Source organism: Mangifera indica, chromosome 7 (genome assembly GCF_011075055.1).
Source record: "Mangifera indica cultivar Alphonso chromosome 7, CATAS_Mindica_2.1, whole genome shotgun sequence".
Lineage (NCBI taxonomy): Eukaryota > Viridiplantae > Streptophyta > Magnoliopsida > Sapindales > Anacardiaceae > Mangifera > Mangifera indica.
In genome coordinates, this window is record NC_058143.1 from 457,976 (window position 1) to 474,699 (window position 16,724).

At 32.8% G+C, this 16,724-nt stretch overlaps 2 protein-coding genes, 1 long non-coding RNA gene and 1 pseudogene across 3 annotated transcripts; all 4 read left to right on the plus strand.

Annotated features, from left to right (window-relative positions):
- The first annotated feature begins 817 nt into the window (after positions 1 to 817).
- LOC123220790 lies at positions 818 to 1,480 on the plus strand (annotated as a pseudogene).
- Positions 1,481 to 2,085: 605 nt separating this feature from the next.
- On the plus strand, positions 2,086 to 2,625 carry LOC123220791 (60S ribosomal protein L2, mitochondrial-like). The gene has a single exon (XM_044643379.1). The coding sequence runs from the start codon at positions 2,086 to 2,088 to the stop codon at positions 2,551 to 2,553; it is 468 nt and encodes a 155-aa protein (XP_044499314.1). The 3' UTR covers positions 2,554 to 2,625.
- A 1,018-nt stretch (positions 2,626 to 3,643) lies between these two features.
- Positions 3,644 to 4,401, plus strand: LOC123220792 (60S ribosomal protein L2, mitochondrial-like). Its single transcript, XM_044643380.1, has 2 exons — positions 3,644 to 3,728; positions 3,819 to 4,401. Exons 1-2 carry the CDS (start codon positions 3,644 to 3,646, stop codon positions 4,319 to 4,321), a joined length of 588 nt encoding a protein of 195 aa, XP_044499315.1. The 3' UTR covers positions 4,322 to 4,401.
- Positions 4,402 to 14,385: 9,984 nt separating this feature from the next.
- Positions 14,386 to 15,234, plus strand: LOC123221006. The gene is made up of 2 exons (XR_006503192.1): positions 14,386 to 14,855; positions 14,969 to 15,234. It is a non-coding gene; the product is annotated as an uncharacterized LOC123221006 (long non-coding RNA).
- The last annotated feature ends 1,490 nt before the right edge of the window (positions 15,235 to 16,724 follow it).

Consider the following 16,724-nt stretch of genomic DNA (forward strand, 5'->3'; position numbering starts at 1 on the left):
ATTATTTTTAGAATAAAACATCCTCTTGATTTGAGCTTTTAAAATGATTTCAGTATTTGTTTAATTGGTTTTACTTTTTAGTACATTACTGAACTTTTGTCATTTCAATTGTGTGCGATTGATGATGTTTTAACTAGTATAGTGCATCATTATTTTGAGAATTCAGTTTTGGTGTATTTTTTGTGGGAATACTGTTGCTCAAAGTGCAGATTATTTTCTTAGTATTTGGAAAAACAAAAAAAAAATTAGAGTGAATTTTGTGTTTGATCTGATCTTCCACAATAAGATCAAAATCTTTTGAATCTCAGACATTTTATGTTGAACTTTATCATGTTTTCTGTCGTCTTTTTCTTTAAAATTCGGTTTCTTGTAGTTTGGTTGTGCATGGATGAGGAACTAAGGATGATGATATTCATACTTAATTTTAAGAATGTTACCTTTGTTTTGGTTTGAGAGACCTACTAGGGTCTCGATATGTGAAACTTAAACAGTTAAACTAACTGTTGTTTTAATGTCCTGTGTTGAACTAGAATTAATTTAACATTTAGTTCATCTAGTAATTGACTCTTTTAGTCATAGTTCGTTATCATCTTCTTTAAAGATATTCATTTAATAAAGATATTCACTTAATATTTCCTTGAATAACCTGACCTCCCCCAGATTTTTCAAACTAGTTAGACGGCCTCCGTAAGTCCTTATTCTACGACTATAACGACACCATTTTTGTCTTTCGAAAATGACATCATGATTTGCAAGAGAGTTCAAAACGCTCAACCCTAAAAGCTCACATGAGGAAACGCAAAGATTGAAGATAGACATGGCGCTCTACAGATTTCGCTCAGCTTCTTCTCTCATCTCCAAGATTCTTCCTCCCTCCAACACTCTCCGCTCTTTCTCGTCAGGTAGTCTGAATCACTTTGTACTCAGAGAAATCCAATCTTTGAAAAATGGCATCCGGGACAAAAGATTTTAAATTTTCAATATTTTCACAGAAACCCAATCAGTGAAAAAGAAAATAATGAATTATATGGCCCACCTCGACATAAACTCACAAATTGGAAGTTGTATGTTGCTCATCGCAATGCGAATCGACACAATTATTCACAACATAGAGGTCAACCCAGGTCAAGGGGGGAAGCTGGTTCGCTCGACGAGCACTTCAGCCAAGATTTTGAAAAACCCCATTGGAAGGTATTTTTTGGTGATGCTGCCTTCGGGGGATGAGAAATTGAGTGATACAAAGTGCCGGGCTACGATTGGTTCAATGTCAAACCCGACTCATAAGACGAAGAAGCTCAGTAAGGCAGGGAAGAGCAGGTGGCTGGGGTGAAGACCAGTGGTTAGAGGAGTGTCAATGAATCTAGTTAATCATCCTCATGGAAGAGATGAGGGAAGAAGCAAGAGCAGTGGTAGTCATGGAAGGACTTCGCTAACGCCATGGGGAAAGCCTTGCAAGTCTAGTTACAAGAAAATAGCGTAGCACAACCCTATACATCCCAGTCAAAATCGGGCTTGTAACAGTCAATAAGAGAAAATTGTCGGGTTGGGCTAGTACCGATAAGGTGATAACGGCAACTATTGGCCCTTTAACCATTATAGACCGTCTACATAAACATTTAACGAGCTTAACATTTCATCTACTCAAATGTTAACCATTATAGACCGTCTGCCTCTTCTTCTCTTCTTCTTAACATAAACCCCACTTCGCTACACCTCCGCGTAGACACCCACTGTCTCCTCTGTCGCTCCGCTCCGGGCCACTAGTTACTCCGACACTCCTGTACGCCCCTCACCTCAAAGTTTTGGGCCCCACCTTTGGACTACCACTTCAACCTTAAAAGCTCACACAAAGAAACGCAAAGATTGAAGATAGACATGACGCTCTGCAGATTTCGCTTAGCTTCTTCTCTCATCTTCAGGTTTCTTCCTCCCTCCAACACTCTCTACTCTTTCTCCTCAGGTAATTTGAATAATTTTGTATTCATAAAAATCCAATCTTTCAAAAATGGCATCTGGGACAAAAGATTTTAAATTTTCAATATTTTCACAGAAATCCAATCAGTGAAAGAGAAAATAATGAATTATATGGCCCACCTCGACATAAACTCACAAATTGGAAGTTGTATGCCACTCGCCGCAATGCGAATCAACATAATTATTCACAACATTGAGGTCAACCCAGGTCAAGGGGAGAAACTGGTTCGCTCGACGAGCACTTCAGCCAAGATTTTGAAGGACCCCACTAGAAGGTACTTTTTGGTGAGGCTGCCTTCGGGGGATGAGAAATTGATTGATACTAAGTGCCGAGCTACGATTGGTTTAATGTCAAACCCGAGTTATAAGACGAAGAAGCTTAGGAAGGCTCGACAGAGCATGTGGCTCAGAGGAAGACCAGTGGTTAGAGGAGTGGCAATGAATCTAGTTGATCATCCTTATAAAGGAGGTGAGGGAAGAAGCAAGAGTAGTGGTAGTCATGGAAGGACTTCGCTTACGCCATGGGGAAAGCCTTGTAAGTCTAGTTACAAGACTGTTTCTCCTAAGAAGAGAAAGTAAAGGAGATTATTATGCGTTTGATGTTTGAATAATTTTGTTTATCGTTAATAAGATTCAAGTCTATTTTTGGATAGATTTTAATTGTTTCAAATACTTCCAGCGTTGGTAAGGTTGTTTTGTTCTTTAGTTCCTTATTGCTTTCTGAGTACTAAGCAAATTACGTCAACCATTTGAGAACTGAGTTTTCATTTGCTTTGTTGGTAATATGGTAACAAATAGTATATATTATTTCTGGCTATTTAGAAAAGGAGAGCGAATTATATGTTTGTTTGTATTATTTTTAGAATAAAACATCCTCTTGATTTGAGCTTTTAAAATGATTTCAGTATTTGTTTAATTGGTTTTACTCTTTAGTACATTACTGAACTTTTGTCATTTCAATTGTGTGCGATTGATGATGTTTTAACTAGTATAATGCATCATTATTTTGAGAATTCAGTTTTGGTGTATTTTTTGTGGGAATACTGTTGCTCAAAGTGCAGATTATTTTCTTAGTATTTGGAAAAACAAAAAAAAAAGTAGAGTGAATTTTGTGTTTGATCTGATCTTCCACAATAAGATCAAAATCTTTTGAATCTCAGACATTTTATGTTGAACTTTATCATGTTTTCTGTCGTCTTTTTCTTTAAAATTCGGTTTCTTGTAGTTTGGTTGTGCATGGATGAGGAACTAAGGATGATGATATTCATACTTAATTTTAAGGATGTTACCTTTGTTTTGGTTTGAGAGGCCTACTAGGGTCTCGATATGTGAAACTTAAACAGTTAAACTAACTGTTGCTTTAATGTCCTGTGTTGAACTAGAATTAATTTAACATTTAGTTCATCTGGTAATTGACTCTTTTAGTCATAGTCCGTTATCATCTTCTTTAAAGATATTCATTTAATAAAGATATTCACTTAATATTTCCTTGAATAACCTGACCTCCCTCAGATTTTTCAAACTAGTTAGACGGCCTCCGTAAGTGCTTATTCTATGACTATAACGGCACCATTTTTGTCTTCCGAAAATGATATCATGATTTGCAAGAGAGTTCAAAACGCTCAACCCTAAAAGCTCACACGAGGAAACGCAAAGGTTGAAGATAAACATGGCGCTTTACAGATTTCGCTCAGCTTCTTCTCTCATCTCCAAGTTTCTTCCTCCCTCCAACACTCTCCGCTCTTTCTCGTCAGGTAATCTGAATCATTTTGTACTCATAAAAATCCAATCTTTGAAAAATGGCATCCGGGACAAAAGATTTTAAATTTTCAATATTTTCACAGAAACCCAATCAGTGAAAAAGAAAATAATGAATTATATAGCCCACCTCGACATAAACTCACAAATTGGAAGTTGTATGCCGCTCATCGCAATGCAAATCGACACAATTATTCACAACATAGAGGTCAACCCAGGTTATGGGGGGAAGCTGGTTCACTCGACGGGCACTTCAGCCAAGCTTTTGAAGGACCCCATTGGAAGGTACTTTTTGGTGATGCTGCCTTTGAAGGATGAGAAATTGATTGATACTAAATGCCAGGCTATGATTGGTTCAGTGTCAAACCCGAGTCATAACACGAAGAAGCTTAGGAAGGCGGGGCAGAGCAGGTGGTTGGGGCGAAGACCAGTGGTTAAAGGAATGGCAATGAATCCAGTTGATCATCCTCATGGAAGAGGTGACGGAGGAACCTGGAGTAGTGGTAGTCATGGAAGGACTTCGCTTACGCCAAGGGGAAAACCTTGTAAGTCAGGTTACAAGACTGTTTCTCCTAAGAAGAGAAAGTAAGGGGGATTATTATGCGTTTGAGTTTGAATGATTTTGTTTATCGTTAATAAGATTCAAGTCTATTTTTGGATTGATTTTAATTGTTTCAAATGCTTCCAGTGTTGGTGAGGTTGTTTGTTCTTTAGTTCCTTATTGTTTTCTTAATACTAAGCAAATTACGTCAACCATTTGGGAAATGAGTTTGCATTTGCTTTGTTGGTAATATGGTAACAAATAGTGTACATTATTTATGGCTATTTAGAAAAGGAGAGTGAATTATATGTTTGTTTGTTTATTCTTATAGAATAAAACATCCTTTTGATTTGAGCTTTTAAAAATGATTTCAGTATTTGTTTAATTGGTTTGACTCTTTAGTACATTACTGAACTTTTGCCATTTGAATTGTGTGCGATTGATGATGTTTTAACTAGTATAGTGCATCATTATTTTTAGAATTCAGTTTCGGTGTATTTTTGGTGGGAATATTATTGCTCAAAGTGTAGATTATCTCTTGGTATTTGGAAAAAAAAAAAAAAGTAGAGTGAATTTTGTATTTGATCTGATCTACCACAATAACATCAAAATCTTTTGAATCTCAGACATTTTATGTTGAACTTTGTCATGTTTTCTATTGTCTTTTCCTTTAAAATTCGGTTTCTTGTAGTTTAGCTGTATATGGATGAGGAACTAAGGATGATGATATTCATACTGAATTTTAAGGATGCTACCTTTATTTTGGTTTGAGAGGCCTACTAGAGTCTTGGTATGTGAAACTTAAACAGTTAAACTAACTGTTGCTTTAATGTCCTGTGTTGAACTAGGATTAATTTAACATTTAGTTCTTCTGGTAGTTGACTCTTTTAGTCATAGTTCGTTATCATCTTCTTTAAAGATATTCATTTGATAAAGATATTTACTTAATATATCTTTGAATAACCTGACCTCCCCCATATTTCTCAAACTAGTTAGACGACCTTTGTAAGTCCTTATTCTATGACTATAATGACACCGATTTCGTCTTCTGAAAATGACATCATGATTTGCAGAAGAGTTCAAAACGCTCAACCCTAAAAGCTCACACGAAGAAACGCAAAGATTGAAGATAGACATGGCGCTCTACAGATTTCGCTCAGCTTTTTCTCTTATCTCCAAGTTTCTTCCTCCCTCCAACACTCTTCGCTCTTTCTCCTCAGGTAATTTGAATCATTTTGTATTCATAAAAATCCTATCTCTGAAAAATGGCATTCAGGACAAAAGATTTTAAATTTTCAATATTTTCATAGAAACCCAATCAGTGAAAGAAAAAATAACGAATTATATGGCCCACCTCGACATAAACTCTCAAATTAGAAGTTGTATGCCGCTCGCCACAATGCGAATCGGCATAATTATTCACAACATTGAGGTGAAACCAGGTCAAAGAGGGAAGTTGGTTCACTCTGCGGGCACTTCAGCCAAGATTTTGAAAGAGCCCACTAGAAGGTACTATTTGGTGAGGCTGCCTTCGGGGGATTAGAAATTGATTGATACTATGTGTCAGGCTACTATTGGTTCAGTGTCAAACCCGAGTCATAAAACGAAGAAGCTTAGGAAGGCAGGGTAGAGTAGGTGGCTGGGTGAAGACCAGTGGTTAAAGGAGTGGCAATGAATCCAGTTGATCATCCTCATGGAGGAGGTGAGGGAAGAAGCAAGTGTAGTGGTAGTCATGGAAGGACTTCGCTTACGCCATAGGGAAAGCCTTGTAAGTCTAGTTACAAGACTGCTTCTCCTAAGAAGAGAAAGTAAAAGAGATTATTATGCGTTTGATGTTTGAATGATTTTGTTTATCGTTAATAAGATTCAAGTCTATTTTTGGATTGATTTTAATTGTTTCAAATGCTTTCAGCGTTGGTAAGGTTGTTTTGTTCTTTAGTTCTTTATTACTTTCTGAATGCTAAGCAAATTACATCAACCATTTGGGAACTGAGTTTTCATTTGCTTTGTTGGTAATATGGTAACAAATAGTGTATATTATTTCTCGCTATTTAGAAAAGGTGAGTGAATTATATGTGTAATATCCTCGGGTATGTTCCAGGGGTAATTACGTCTTTTGACCCTGTTTGAAAATATTTTCAATTTTAAATATAGATATATATAGTAACATGTATGTGTGTGTTTTTAGATATATATATATAAATTTATAGACATATAGAAAGAAATAAAGAAAACAAAAAGAAAAAAAAAGAGATAAAGCTTGGATATAAATGGAGAGAAAGTCAAAAAGGGCAACTCATACCCTTTTTTCCATTACTCTCCCATCTCTTCCATAAGGAGCCAACTTTCCTCTTGCTTTTGCTGGAAATTTGAAGAAAAGTTGGTGATTTGGAAGGCTTTTGGAAGACAAATAAGGAAGGAAAAAGAAAATGAAGCACTTGGAAGCTTTGGTAACCAAAGATCTCCTTCCTTTCCCTTTTATCTATGTTTATATGCATGTTATATGAATATGTTAGTGTGTTTTGGTATTGATTTAAAGTGGTCTTGGTGATAAAGGAAACAAAACAAAGAGAAGGAAGTCAACTTGCAAAGATTTGACTTGAAACAAGGTAAGGGGTATCATCCTTGATATGTTGTATGTTTTAGGCTTTTGGTTCCTTGGATCTATGTTATAAATGATGATTTTGAAGTTGAGAAATGTTGTTTTGCCATTTGGGATGTCTATGTGTGTGATTTTGTTCATTTGGGATGTCTATGTGTGTGATTTTGTTTATGGCAGAAAGTTGTATAATATTTACAGTTTTTACCACTGAGTTCGTCTCATGTTTTGACTGTCTTATCTATTGAATTATGAGTGCTATTATATCTTGTTGGAAAACTCTTTGAATCCTCTTTCCAATGATATATAACTTGTATGAATTAGAGATCATTTGGACTGTTAAATATTGTATGAACCAAAAGGACTGTTTTACCAAATAAACAGAGGAGACAGTTTTGCCACTAATTTCATCTCACGTTTTGACCGTCTTATCTAAGGATTTATAAGTGCTATTATATCTTGTTAGAAAGCTCTTTGAATCCTCTTTCCAATGATATATAGTTTGTGTGAATTGGGGACCATTTGGATTGTTAAATATTGCATGAACCACAAGGACTGTTTTACCAAATAAACGAAGGAGGTAGTTTTTGCCACTAAATTTATCTCATGTTTTGACTACCTTATCTATTGAATTATGAGTGCTATTATAGCTTGTTGGAAAGATCTTTGAATCCTCGTTTCAACAATATATAGCTTGTATGAATTAGAAACCGTTTGGGCTATTAAATTGTATGAAAAAGAAGGCTGCCCTGCTAAATGACTGTTTTATGAATAGTATTTCGTAGTTTGTATGAATTGGGGACCATTTGGATTGTTAAATATTGCATGAACCACAAGGATTGTTTTACCAAATAAACAGAGGAGGTAGTTTTTGCCACTAAATTTATCTCACGTTTTGACTACCTTATCTATTGAATTATGAGTGCTATTATAGCTTGTTGGAAAGATCTTTGAATCCTCGTTTCAACAATATATAGCTTGTATGAATTAGAAACCGTTTGGGCTATTAAATTGTATGAAAAAGAAGGTTGCCCTGCTAAATGACTGTTTTATGAATAGTATTTCGTAGTTTTGGGCAGGAAAGAAAGAAAGAAAAAGAGGAGAAAAAAGAAAGGAAGAAGAAAGAAAGGAAAAGAAAGAAAAGAAGAAAAGAAAAATAAAGAAAAGCAAGAAAAGGAATTTGGGGCTCAAGATTTAGAGGTCGTCCCAAAAGTAATGTCTGGTGAGTTATGAATAAATTTAGATGGAAGCAAAATTAGTAAGATATAAGACCCGCATGCATGTTATAAACTATGAGGGGGCACTTTACACTACACCGCCTGCAGTAGGGCATGTTCGTAGTAGGACACTTTCGTAGTAGGACATAGACCCCTAGTAGGGTCCGTTCGTAGTAGAGCATGCTCACAGTAAAACTTAATTCAGATTCAGAAATAGTGTAATGAAAGAAAGAAAGAGAGCTCGAGCTTAGAAAAGTGTCAAATCTCTATAGTTAGCTTCCAGAAAGTATCAAATAGACACCAGATAGGACAAAATATGACCCAAATAGTAAAGAATGAACTAGATTATATCATCAATCTCTTATAGAGGTTAGGATGTAAGGTTGAGTCTCGAAAGTGAGTTAGAACAGGAAAAGAGATAGTTTACGTGATTCTTTCCCCTTACTGAGTGTTTTTATCACTTACTTCCTTTTCTTTCCTAATTACATGTATAGATGATCGAGGTAGCTGCTAGACAGGGTCAAGTCAGCGAAGATAGATCCGACTAGAGCAGGTTATCTTTGGTTTGTATTACATGCATGCAGTTGCATGTTCTTGATACTTTTAGACCTTTTTAAGATAATGATACAGTTGTATATGATTACTCCACATTTTCAGATGCCTTCAGATGAGTTTTCATACAAGTATATACATATTTTGTCTGCTTCCGAACTCTCAGTTTTCTTAGAATAATTTCTAAACACTTTTAGTGATGCGTTTATTTTAAAGTATTTAAAAAAAATATATATAAACGCTCTGGATATTAATTCGTAACATCTCTCCTTCGGTGGGTAGTACTTCTGGGGAGGGGTGTTACAATATGTTTGTTTGTATTATTCTTATAATAAAACATCCTCTTGATTTGAGCTTTTTAAAATGATTTCAGTATTTGTTTAATTGGTTTTACTCTTTAGTACATTACTAAACTTTTGCCATTTGAATTATGTGCGATTGATGATGTTTTAACTAGTATAGTGCATCATTATTTTGAGAATTCAATTTCGGTGTATTTTTGGTGGGAATATTGTTGCTGAAAGTGTAGATTATTTCTTGGTATTTGGAAAAACAAAAAAAAAAGTAAAGTGAATTTTGTGTTTGATCTAATCTTCCACAATAAAATCAAAATCTTTTGAAACTCAGACATTTTATGTTGAACTTTGTCATGTTTTCTGTCGTCTTTTTCTTTAAAATTCGGTTTCTTGTAGTTTGGTTGTGTATGAATGAGGAACTAAGGATGATGATATTCATATTTAATTTTAAGGATGCTACCTTTGTTTTGGTTTGAGAGGCCTACTAGAGTCTTGATATGTGAAACTTAAACAGTTAAACTTACTATTGCTTTAATGTTCTGTGTTGAACTAGGATTAATTTAATAGTTAGTTCCTCTGGTAATTGACTCTTTTAGTCATAGTTCGTTATCATCTTCTTTAAACATATTCACTTAATATATGCAGTATCTGATGCAAACAAGTATACGAACAATTATCAATAAACCATATTAGAGATGAGGTTGATTATGTCGTATGCATTCCTAATGGGAAGAAGAAAATAAATAGAAAACTCTCGTCTTACCCACCTTTACACTTATCTTGTGCAAGTAATATTTTGTAATAGATCTTTATAATCACCTTCTAAGTCTTAATTCCTAATCTAGGACTCTTATTAGAATTGTTAGTCATTTAATTAGCTAATGTTCTGGACTGACGAGAATGAATCTATTTGTATGGGCTCTTTCCAAGAAATCTTATTTCTTTTGCTCTTCTTTGGTGGGACTTGCTTGTTGGTTTATTTTTCTTATTGTCATTGGATTGGAGTGGTTTTTGTGCTTATTATTAATTTATTCGTACCACTTGTGGAATTTTGTGGTCACTATGCAGTTTTTTTAATCTGTTCCTTGTTTTAGTGTTTCTACTTTCTCATTTTCCATTGATTTAGTAGGGAACTACTTTAGAACATGAGAGACAAAAGTGGTTTTTGTGTATGTTGCAAAATTGTTTAAAAGCAACAGAGCACTTGGATTTTGGTTGTCTTAAGATGCTCTTCTCAATGTAAATAAAGCATTTGGTTTGATGGGCTTGCGTGTTCTAAACTCTTTGTTGGAGATTGTTAACATTTCTTCAGATTTTCCATTTGTGCCTTGGTTGATGATGATGTGTCAAAGGGTATTTTTGGTATTTTATAATATGTTTTAGCGTTTTCACTGTGTGATTACTATTGGATCGGAAACTTGAATAATGCATAATGTTGATTTTAGATTTTGCTTTTGTAAGATGGTGAAATGCTTCACAGAGACTTTGTCTTTTGAAAATGCCTTCAGATTGCTTTTTCAAAAGTATTTAATGAAAGAGTAAAGCTACATGTACTAATAGATGAGTATAAATGGCTAATGTAATATCATATAATTGAATGATCTGATTGTTTATTTTATCTTTAATTCGAAATTATATTATCACATAATGACACGTTAATCAGTTGTGATATAATTGCCAAATTTATGAAGTATTACACTCGCAAAATCGTTTTCATTCATAAGCATGTTTAGAAAACAAAAACTCTCATAAAGTCTACTACCTATAGCATCTCTATTGACTTTAGAATTGCATAGCCATGTGCATCATTTGATGAGAAATTGTTTGATACATCTAACCTATCATGTATTGAAATTGAGCAAAATGATTTCTGATTAGTCAAATGTACATTTATTCTTATTTAGAAAATTAAAATTAAGTCATATTATTGACATTATTGTATGTTAGTAGACAAAGTAGAGAAGCAGACTTGGTCTTGGTTAGGGCTAGATTTTAGCCTAGTCGAGCCCAAACATGGGTTGGTTTAAGCTCGGTTTGAATCTATATTGATTAGTTAGAGTTTAAGCTTGTTTGAACTAATCAGAGACATCGTTAAAGGGTTATCAATAGAATAAATAGTTTATTAATGGGATAAATACTATTAACAGTATTGTTGGAGGGGGATTCAAGTTGAGTTATTGAGCTAAAGTTTTAGTTAGAATTCGGTATGAATCAAATTGAACCAAGCTGACTTGCTTCAAATCTAACTCTATTGGTCTTGACAATGGCTTGCCTGCTTTAAACATCTCATGTGATCCCAACTCATTTCTCTCTATTACTTGTTTTCATGTGATACCTCTATGTCGGTATAACACTATGCTCATTATAAAATCTCTGTCAAGATCAAGATTTTCTGCCTTTTTAGGTAAAAGTCTTTTGGTTCATGTTTTATGAATATTTTGCTGACTAAGCTTCTCCTTTAAAGTGGAACTTAGAAATATCATAACAGACTTTTATGGTCACATGATTAACTTACTAAAATTAACTCTTGATCTGTAAATAGTAGTATTGTGCTTATAAAAACAAGATATATTTGGTATTTATTCGAACAAGTTACCCTAATTTATGTTTGAGTCAAGTTGGTTGGAATCAAATACCAAACATATCTATTAAGTCAGTCACGGGACAATTATTGGTAGATTCATTTTCTTCGTAAACCTTTCATATTCTTTGACAAATTTTTTCTTATATTTTGACATCTTTGCTAACTTATCTAATGACATCGATGTTAACTCAAGCTTGAGCTAGACATTTGATATTGAAGTCAAGTTCTAATTAATTTTTATTCAAATTTAATTTAATTCAAATTTACCTTTGATTAAATACAATTGGATATGATCTATATGGTGCTGAAAATAAGGTCCTCAAATCTAAAAATATAGACTCATGATTAATGAGGTAAGGCTTAAACTTTATTTTAAAATAATTTAATTTAGGTGGAGAGGAGTGGGGTGCCGACATATCCTCAAAGGTAATCAAATTTAAAACACCTAATCAAATCTAAAATATTTAAGCTTTAATTATTCATTTTTATTATTATATTTAGAGTTCACACACTACCAGATCCTCTTCTTCACAAGTTGAAGTAATGGACAGCTCACCTTTCCAATAATAATAATAATAATAAAAAGGTTGTCTGTCCTTGACTCCCCTAAAGTTTAAAAATACATCCTGAACCCCGTAAATATAAGAGATTATTAACTACCCCTCCCTTGTGCATAGCATTAGATTGATTTAAATTTATAATATTTAACTTGAATCGATTTAAATTTGTGTACAATATTATGGAATGATTATCGATGAGATAAACGTTACTACTAATATAGTGAATAGTCAAATTAAAGAGGTTTACAACATCATCATAAAAGACAAACAAATTAAACTATAGTTTCAATTCAAGTTTAGGGGTATTCATATATTTTTTCAAACATCAAGGAGGCCAAGTGAGTATTAAAAATAAAAAGCCCCCATTCAGTATTGACATTGTGACAACCAAGACTTGAAGGGAAAGTAAGGGAATGAAAGCAATGTGATAAATTAAATGGGCGCCCATTTCCCATCATGATAAATTTTTTGGGACAATTATTGATGGGCCTCGGCAATTTCTTGTAAATGACTCCATCATGTCCCTCTTTTTCTGTAACTATATTTTAGCCCCTAAGGTTTAAAAAATAACAAACCCAAATGGATTTAAAAAATAACAAAATATTCTATTACTTTCGAGCATATAAGAATTAAACTCGAATTAGAGCTCTAATTTGGAAGTTTGGTTCATTTGCCCTCTAACAACATTGATTATCTTATAATGATATCATTCATCATTTTAATAATATTATTTACCTTTCAATAATATTATTTATCAATTCAAATTAGATCGAGCTCAAAATGATACCATTTCAGTATCAGCTTAACTCAAATCTATCCCTATGTTAATTGTTAGAACATATAATATGATCAGTTCATAGATATTTATCATATTATTCATGTTAGTACGAAAAGCTTATTAATAATAAGGTTATATTTTAGTTGAATTGGCTCAAATTTGATAGTAAGTTTAATTCGATAGAGCCAAAAATGAGCTATCATAGCTTAAATTTGAGCATAGACTTAAACTTAATACTCGAGTCAAGTCAAATTTGAACGAACTTATGTTTGAATTTATTTATAATTAATGGAGATATTTTTGTTGTATTTATAATTACAAGAGGATAATTCGTTCTTTGAATAAAACTCAGGGCGTTTATTGTTTTAAACCGTAAATTTGTAACAACCCTCGTCTTTTTAGCCGAAAGGAAGGCTAAAGGTCAAGGCCAGTGCTTCCTTGTCATACCCCCTCTTTTTCTTTTTCCATTTTTTTTTCTTTTTCTTTTTTTATTATTAAAATATAAATAGGTAGATTCATGGCGATTTGGTCATATAAAACTTAAATTTGACTCATTTAAATTAATAAAAAATATTAAAATAAAAATTAATAAAAATATTATTATAAAAAAAGAAAAAAATCATTAAATACAATAGCCTTTAACTTCTGTATTAATCATAAATTGAGTTTATAAAGTAAAATTTATTTATCTTGGATTTGACTTAATTAAATTAAATTACCAATCAAATATAAACAAATTTGATTTGATTTAAATTTATCACGGAAATGTTATAAAAAATAACTTTTAAAGCTTAATAATCTATAACATGATATTTTATATTTTTTAGTTTGTAGGGAAAAGTTCGAAATTTTTATTTTTTTTAACATCAAAGGATTTATTCTCACCAAAAGTTTGAAATTTTTCAAAATTTTTATCTGTTTAAAAATTTTAAATATTTATTCATCTGTTAATTTTTGTAGTTTATACAAATATTTAAAAAAATAAAAAATTATCATATTTTCTTTTTTAGGTTTAAAAACTAATAATTTTTTCTACACCACCCAAGGTTTGAAAAGTGACAAATTCTCCTCTTTTTGACGAACCATGACTTCTTAGTCATCGACGTTCTCTCTCCCGATATCTCCATTGTTCATTGAATGTCACACGTTTTCATTGAATGAATATTGTCAACAAAAGGTGTCTTCGTTTTTGTAGGTGGATGAAAACGATTCATCTTCGCCCACCTACAGAGACGAAGACACAAGTCAGCTTCACGTCATGCGTCAACATTTCTTCATTGTTAACCTTTGTCATCGGTGGCAGAGGAAGAAGAAGGAATGAACGCAGTCTTGGTCGTAATTCGATCATCAGAAAAGGAAGGACAAGATTGAAATATTAAAAAAGGAAATATAACTTTTCAAAGTTTAATTCCAAAAAAAATTATTAGTTTTTTAAACTTTAAAGAGAAAAGAGAATATTTTATTATTTTAATATACTACTAAATAAATGATGATTTTTATCTATAAAATTTAATTAATTTTAATTATTTATAAGTGAATATTTAATATTTTTAAAATTAATAGGTAAAAATTGAAAATATCATTAAACTTTAGGTGCCAACAAGTCCTTGGGCCTATTTTAATTTTGGCCTTAAGGACTATTTCCTGCCAAGGTATACTGTTTTCTCAAGATTTCCTCCGTTAACTTTGAAAATCTCGTTTACTTACTCGTGGATAGTTAAAATTAACAGTTTTAGGGATAAAATTATCATTTTATCTGTATTATAAAAAATAAACTTAAATTTGATTTAATTTTCCTTCCTAAACCATAAAAACTAACAATTTTCTCTAACCTAAGTTTTAAAAAACAATATTTTTCCCCCTAAGGTTTTCAATTTTTCAGACTCAATTTTTTAGGTGTCGCTTCTTCCTCTCCAGTGACCTTTAGGCAATGCCTCTTTCTCTCCAATACGATCTCCAATACAATATTTTGAAGGCCCGTGGAGCCACACTTCCGGTAAAATATGAACTATATTCAATTCAAATACAATGTTATTTTGCTGTTTTCGTTTGAGGTTTATTATTATGTGTTTCAGAATTGTTTTTTTTACACATACGCTTTCAATTTAGAAATCCTGGAAGACACCAATGACTGTAGCAAATCCTGGAGAAATTCCTGAGTATGAGCTTAATCCACAAGAGCTTCAGGTTCGGAAGTCAGATGGTATAAAGGCAAGGTTCTGTTCTTTTTAATCCATTATAAATTAGGTGGAATCTGTAGAAGTTTGTGAAATTTTGTTTGTTTGTTTGTTTGAGAATTTAGTTCTCAGAAATGAAAAGAAATTGTGAACTCGGAACAACTGAAAAACAATGCATCAAGTTAAAAATTGGATTAAGTCTGACATTAGGCCATCACTTGATTATTTTTGACGGTTTAAAATCTAAGATCAATAATTTAAAACCCGGACCGGATTGAACCAAAGTCCAAGTTGGAACCCTCTCGTTTCACAATTTGACTAACATCAGCACAAAAAACATAAATTTTTTTTAAAGAGTGGACTCAAACTTAAGGGGGGAAGAACCACCAGGCCGAGTTTGGTTTTTTTAATTTAAAATATCATTTGTATTTTATATTTATAAAGAAAATGAATAATTTTGCTAGGACTTGAACCCATCAGCACTAAACTTTGTCACTAAAAGAGTTACTTGCATACTCCATCAGCACAAACACATTTATGATATACAGCATAAGAACAAACAAATCAACAATTTGTTTTCAAGAACTGCATATGTAAATCATATGCATGTAGCCAGCAAATACTTACACAAAACTAAACTGTCCAAGTTGAAGAATCACAATTAGGAACAAATAACCAATGCATTACCTTATAGACAATTAACTTGTCAACCATGCAATCATATAGACATAAACCAGTATGCAAACTCTAAACACAAGCCTGAACCATTAGAACAATCAAATAAACACTCATCTATAACTAATAACCCAATATATATATATATATATATATATATATATATCATCAAGTCAATGTCAACCAGAAACCTTGAGCCACTCAAAGAACAAGCTATACACACTTTTAAACATACAGACATGGACCAGAGTTTCTCCTTTTTTTCAACAAACACATTATATAATTACATAGAATTAAATTGATCCAGCTGAAGAATGACAGGAGTTTATAATGTAACTAGTCCAACTTGTTATCAAACACTCATAAAAAAAACCCAACAAATGCAATCTCTAAACAAAAAAATTAGCCTGACCCAGTTGAAAAAAAAAAAAAATTCCCACAAAAACTCCTCTTTCAATAGAAACACACACCAAGACTCAAATTTTATCACACAAAACTAAACGGGAGGCCAAAGAGTGTACTTCGGGCGAGTGGGAGCCGGGGCAGGAAAGCAGCTATCAATGGTTTTATTATCAGAACTTGCAGCAGAGACCACCAAACTCTTGGACTTGTGAAAGGTCTTGTTAGATATGGAGACCGAATACGAAAGAAAAGGTGAAAACTTTGAGATGGAAGGAGGGATCTTAGAGTCTGAGGAAGGTTTCAGGAAGCAGGTTGGTGACTCTAGTGTAGAAACGGCGGCCATTGGAGAGCAAAGAAGAAGAGGATGAGCAGAGTGTAAAAGTAAAATGTACGAATCATAGTAATAACTTAATAATTAATAATATTATAATTAAATTGATTTCCATAAATATTATTAAATTTTGTTTTATAATATTAAGGGGAATGTTTCTGGAATTGGATCACAAGTCAATTTTACAGAGGAACTAGGCCTGGGATTCAAACCCGACCCGATCAAAAATATTATAATTTTAGATCTTTTATTTTATTATAATAAAATTAATATGCCTATG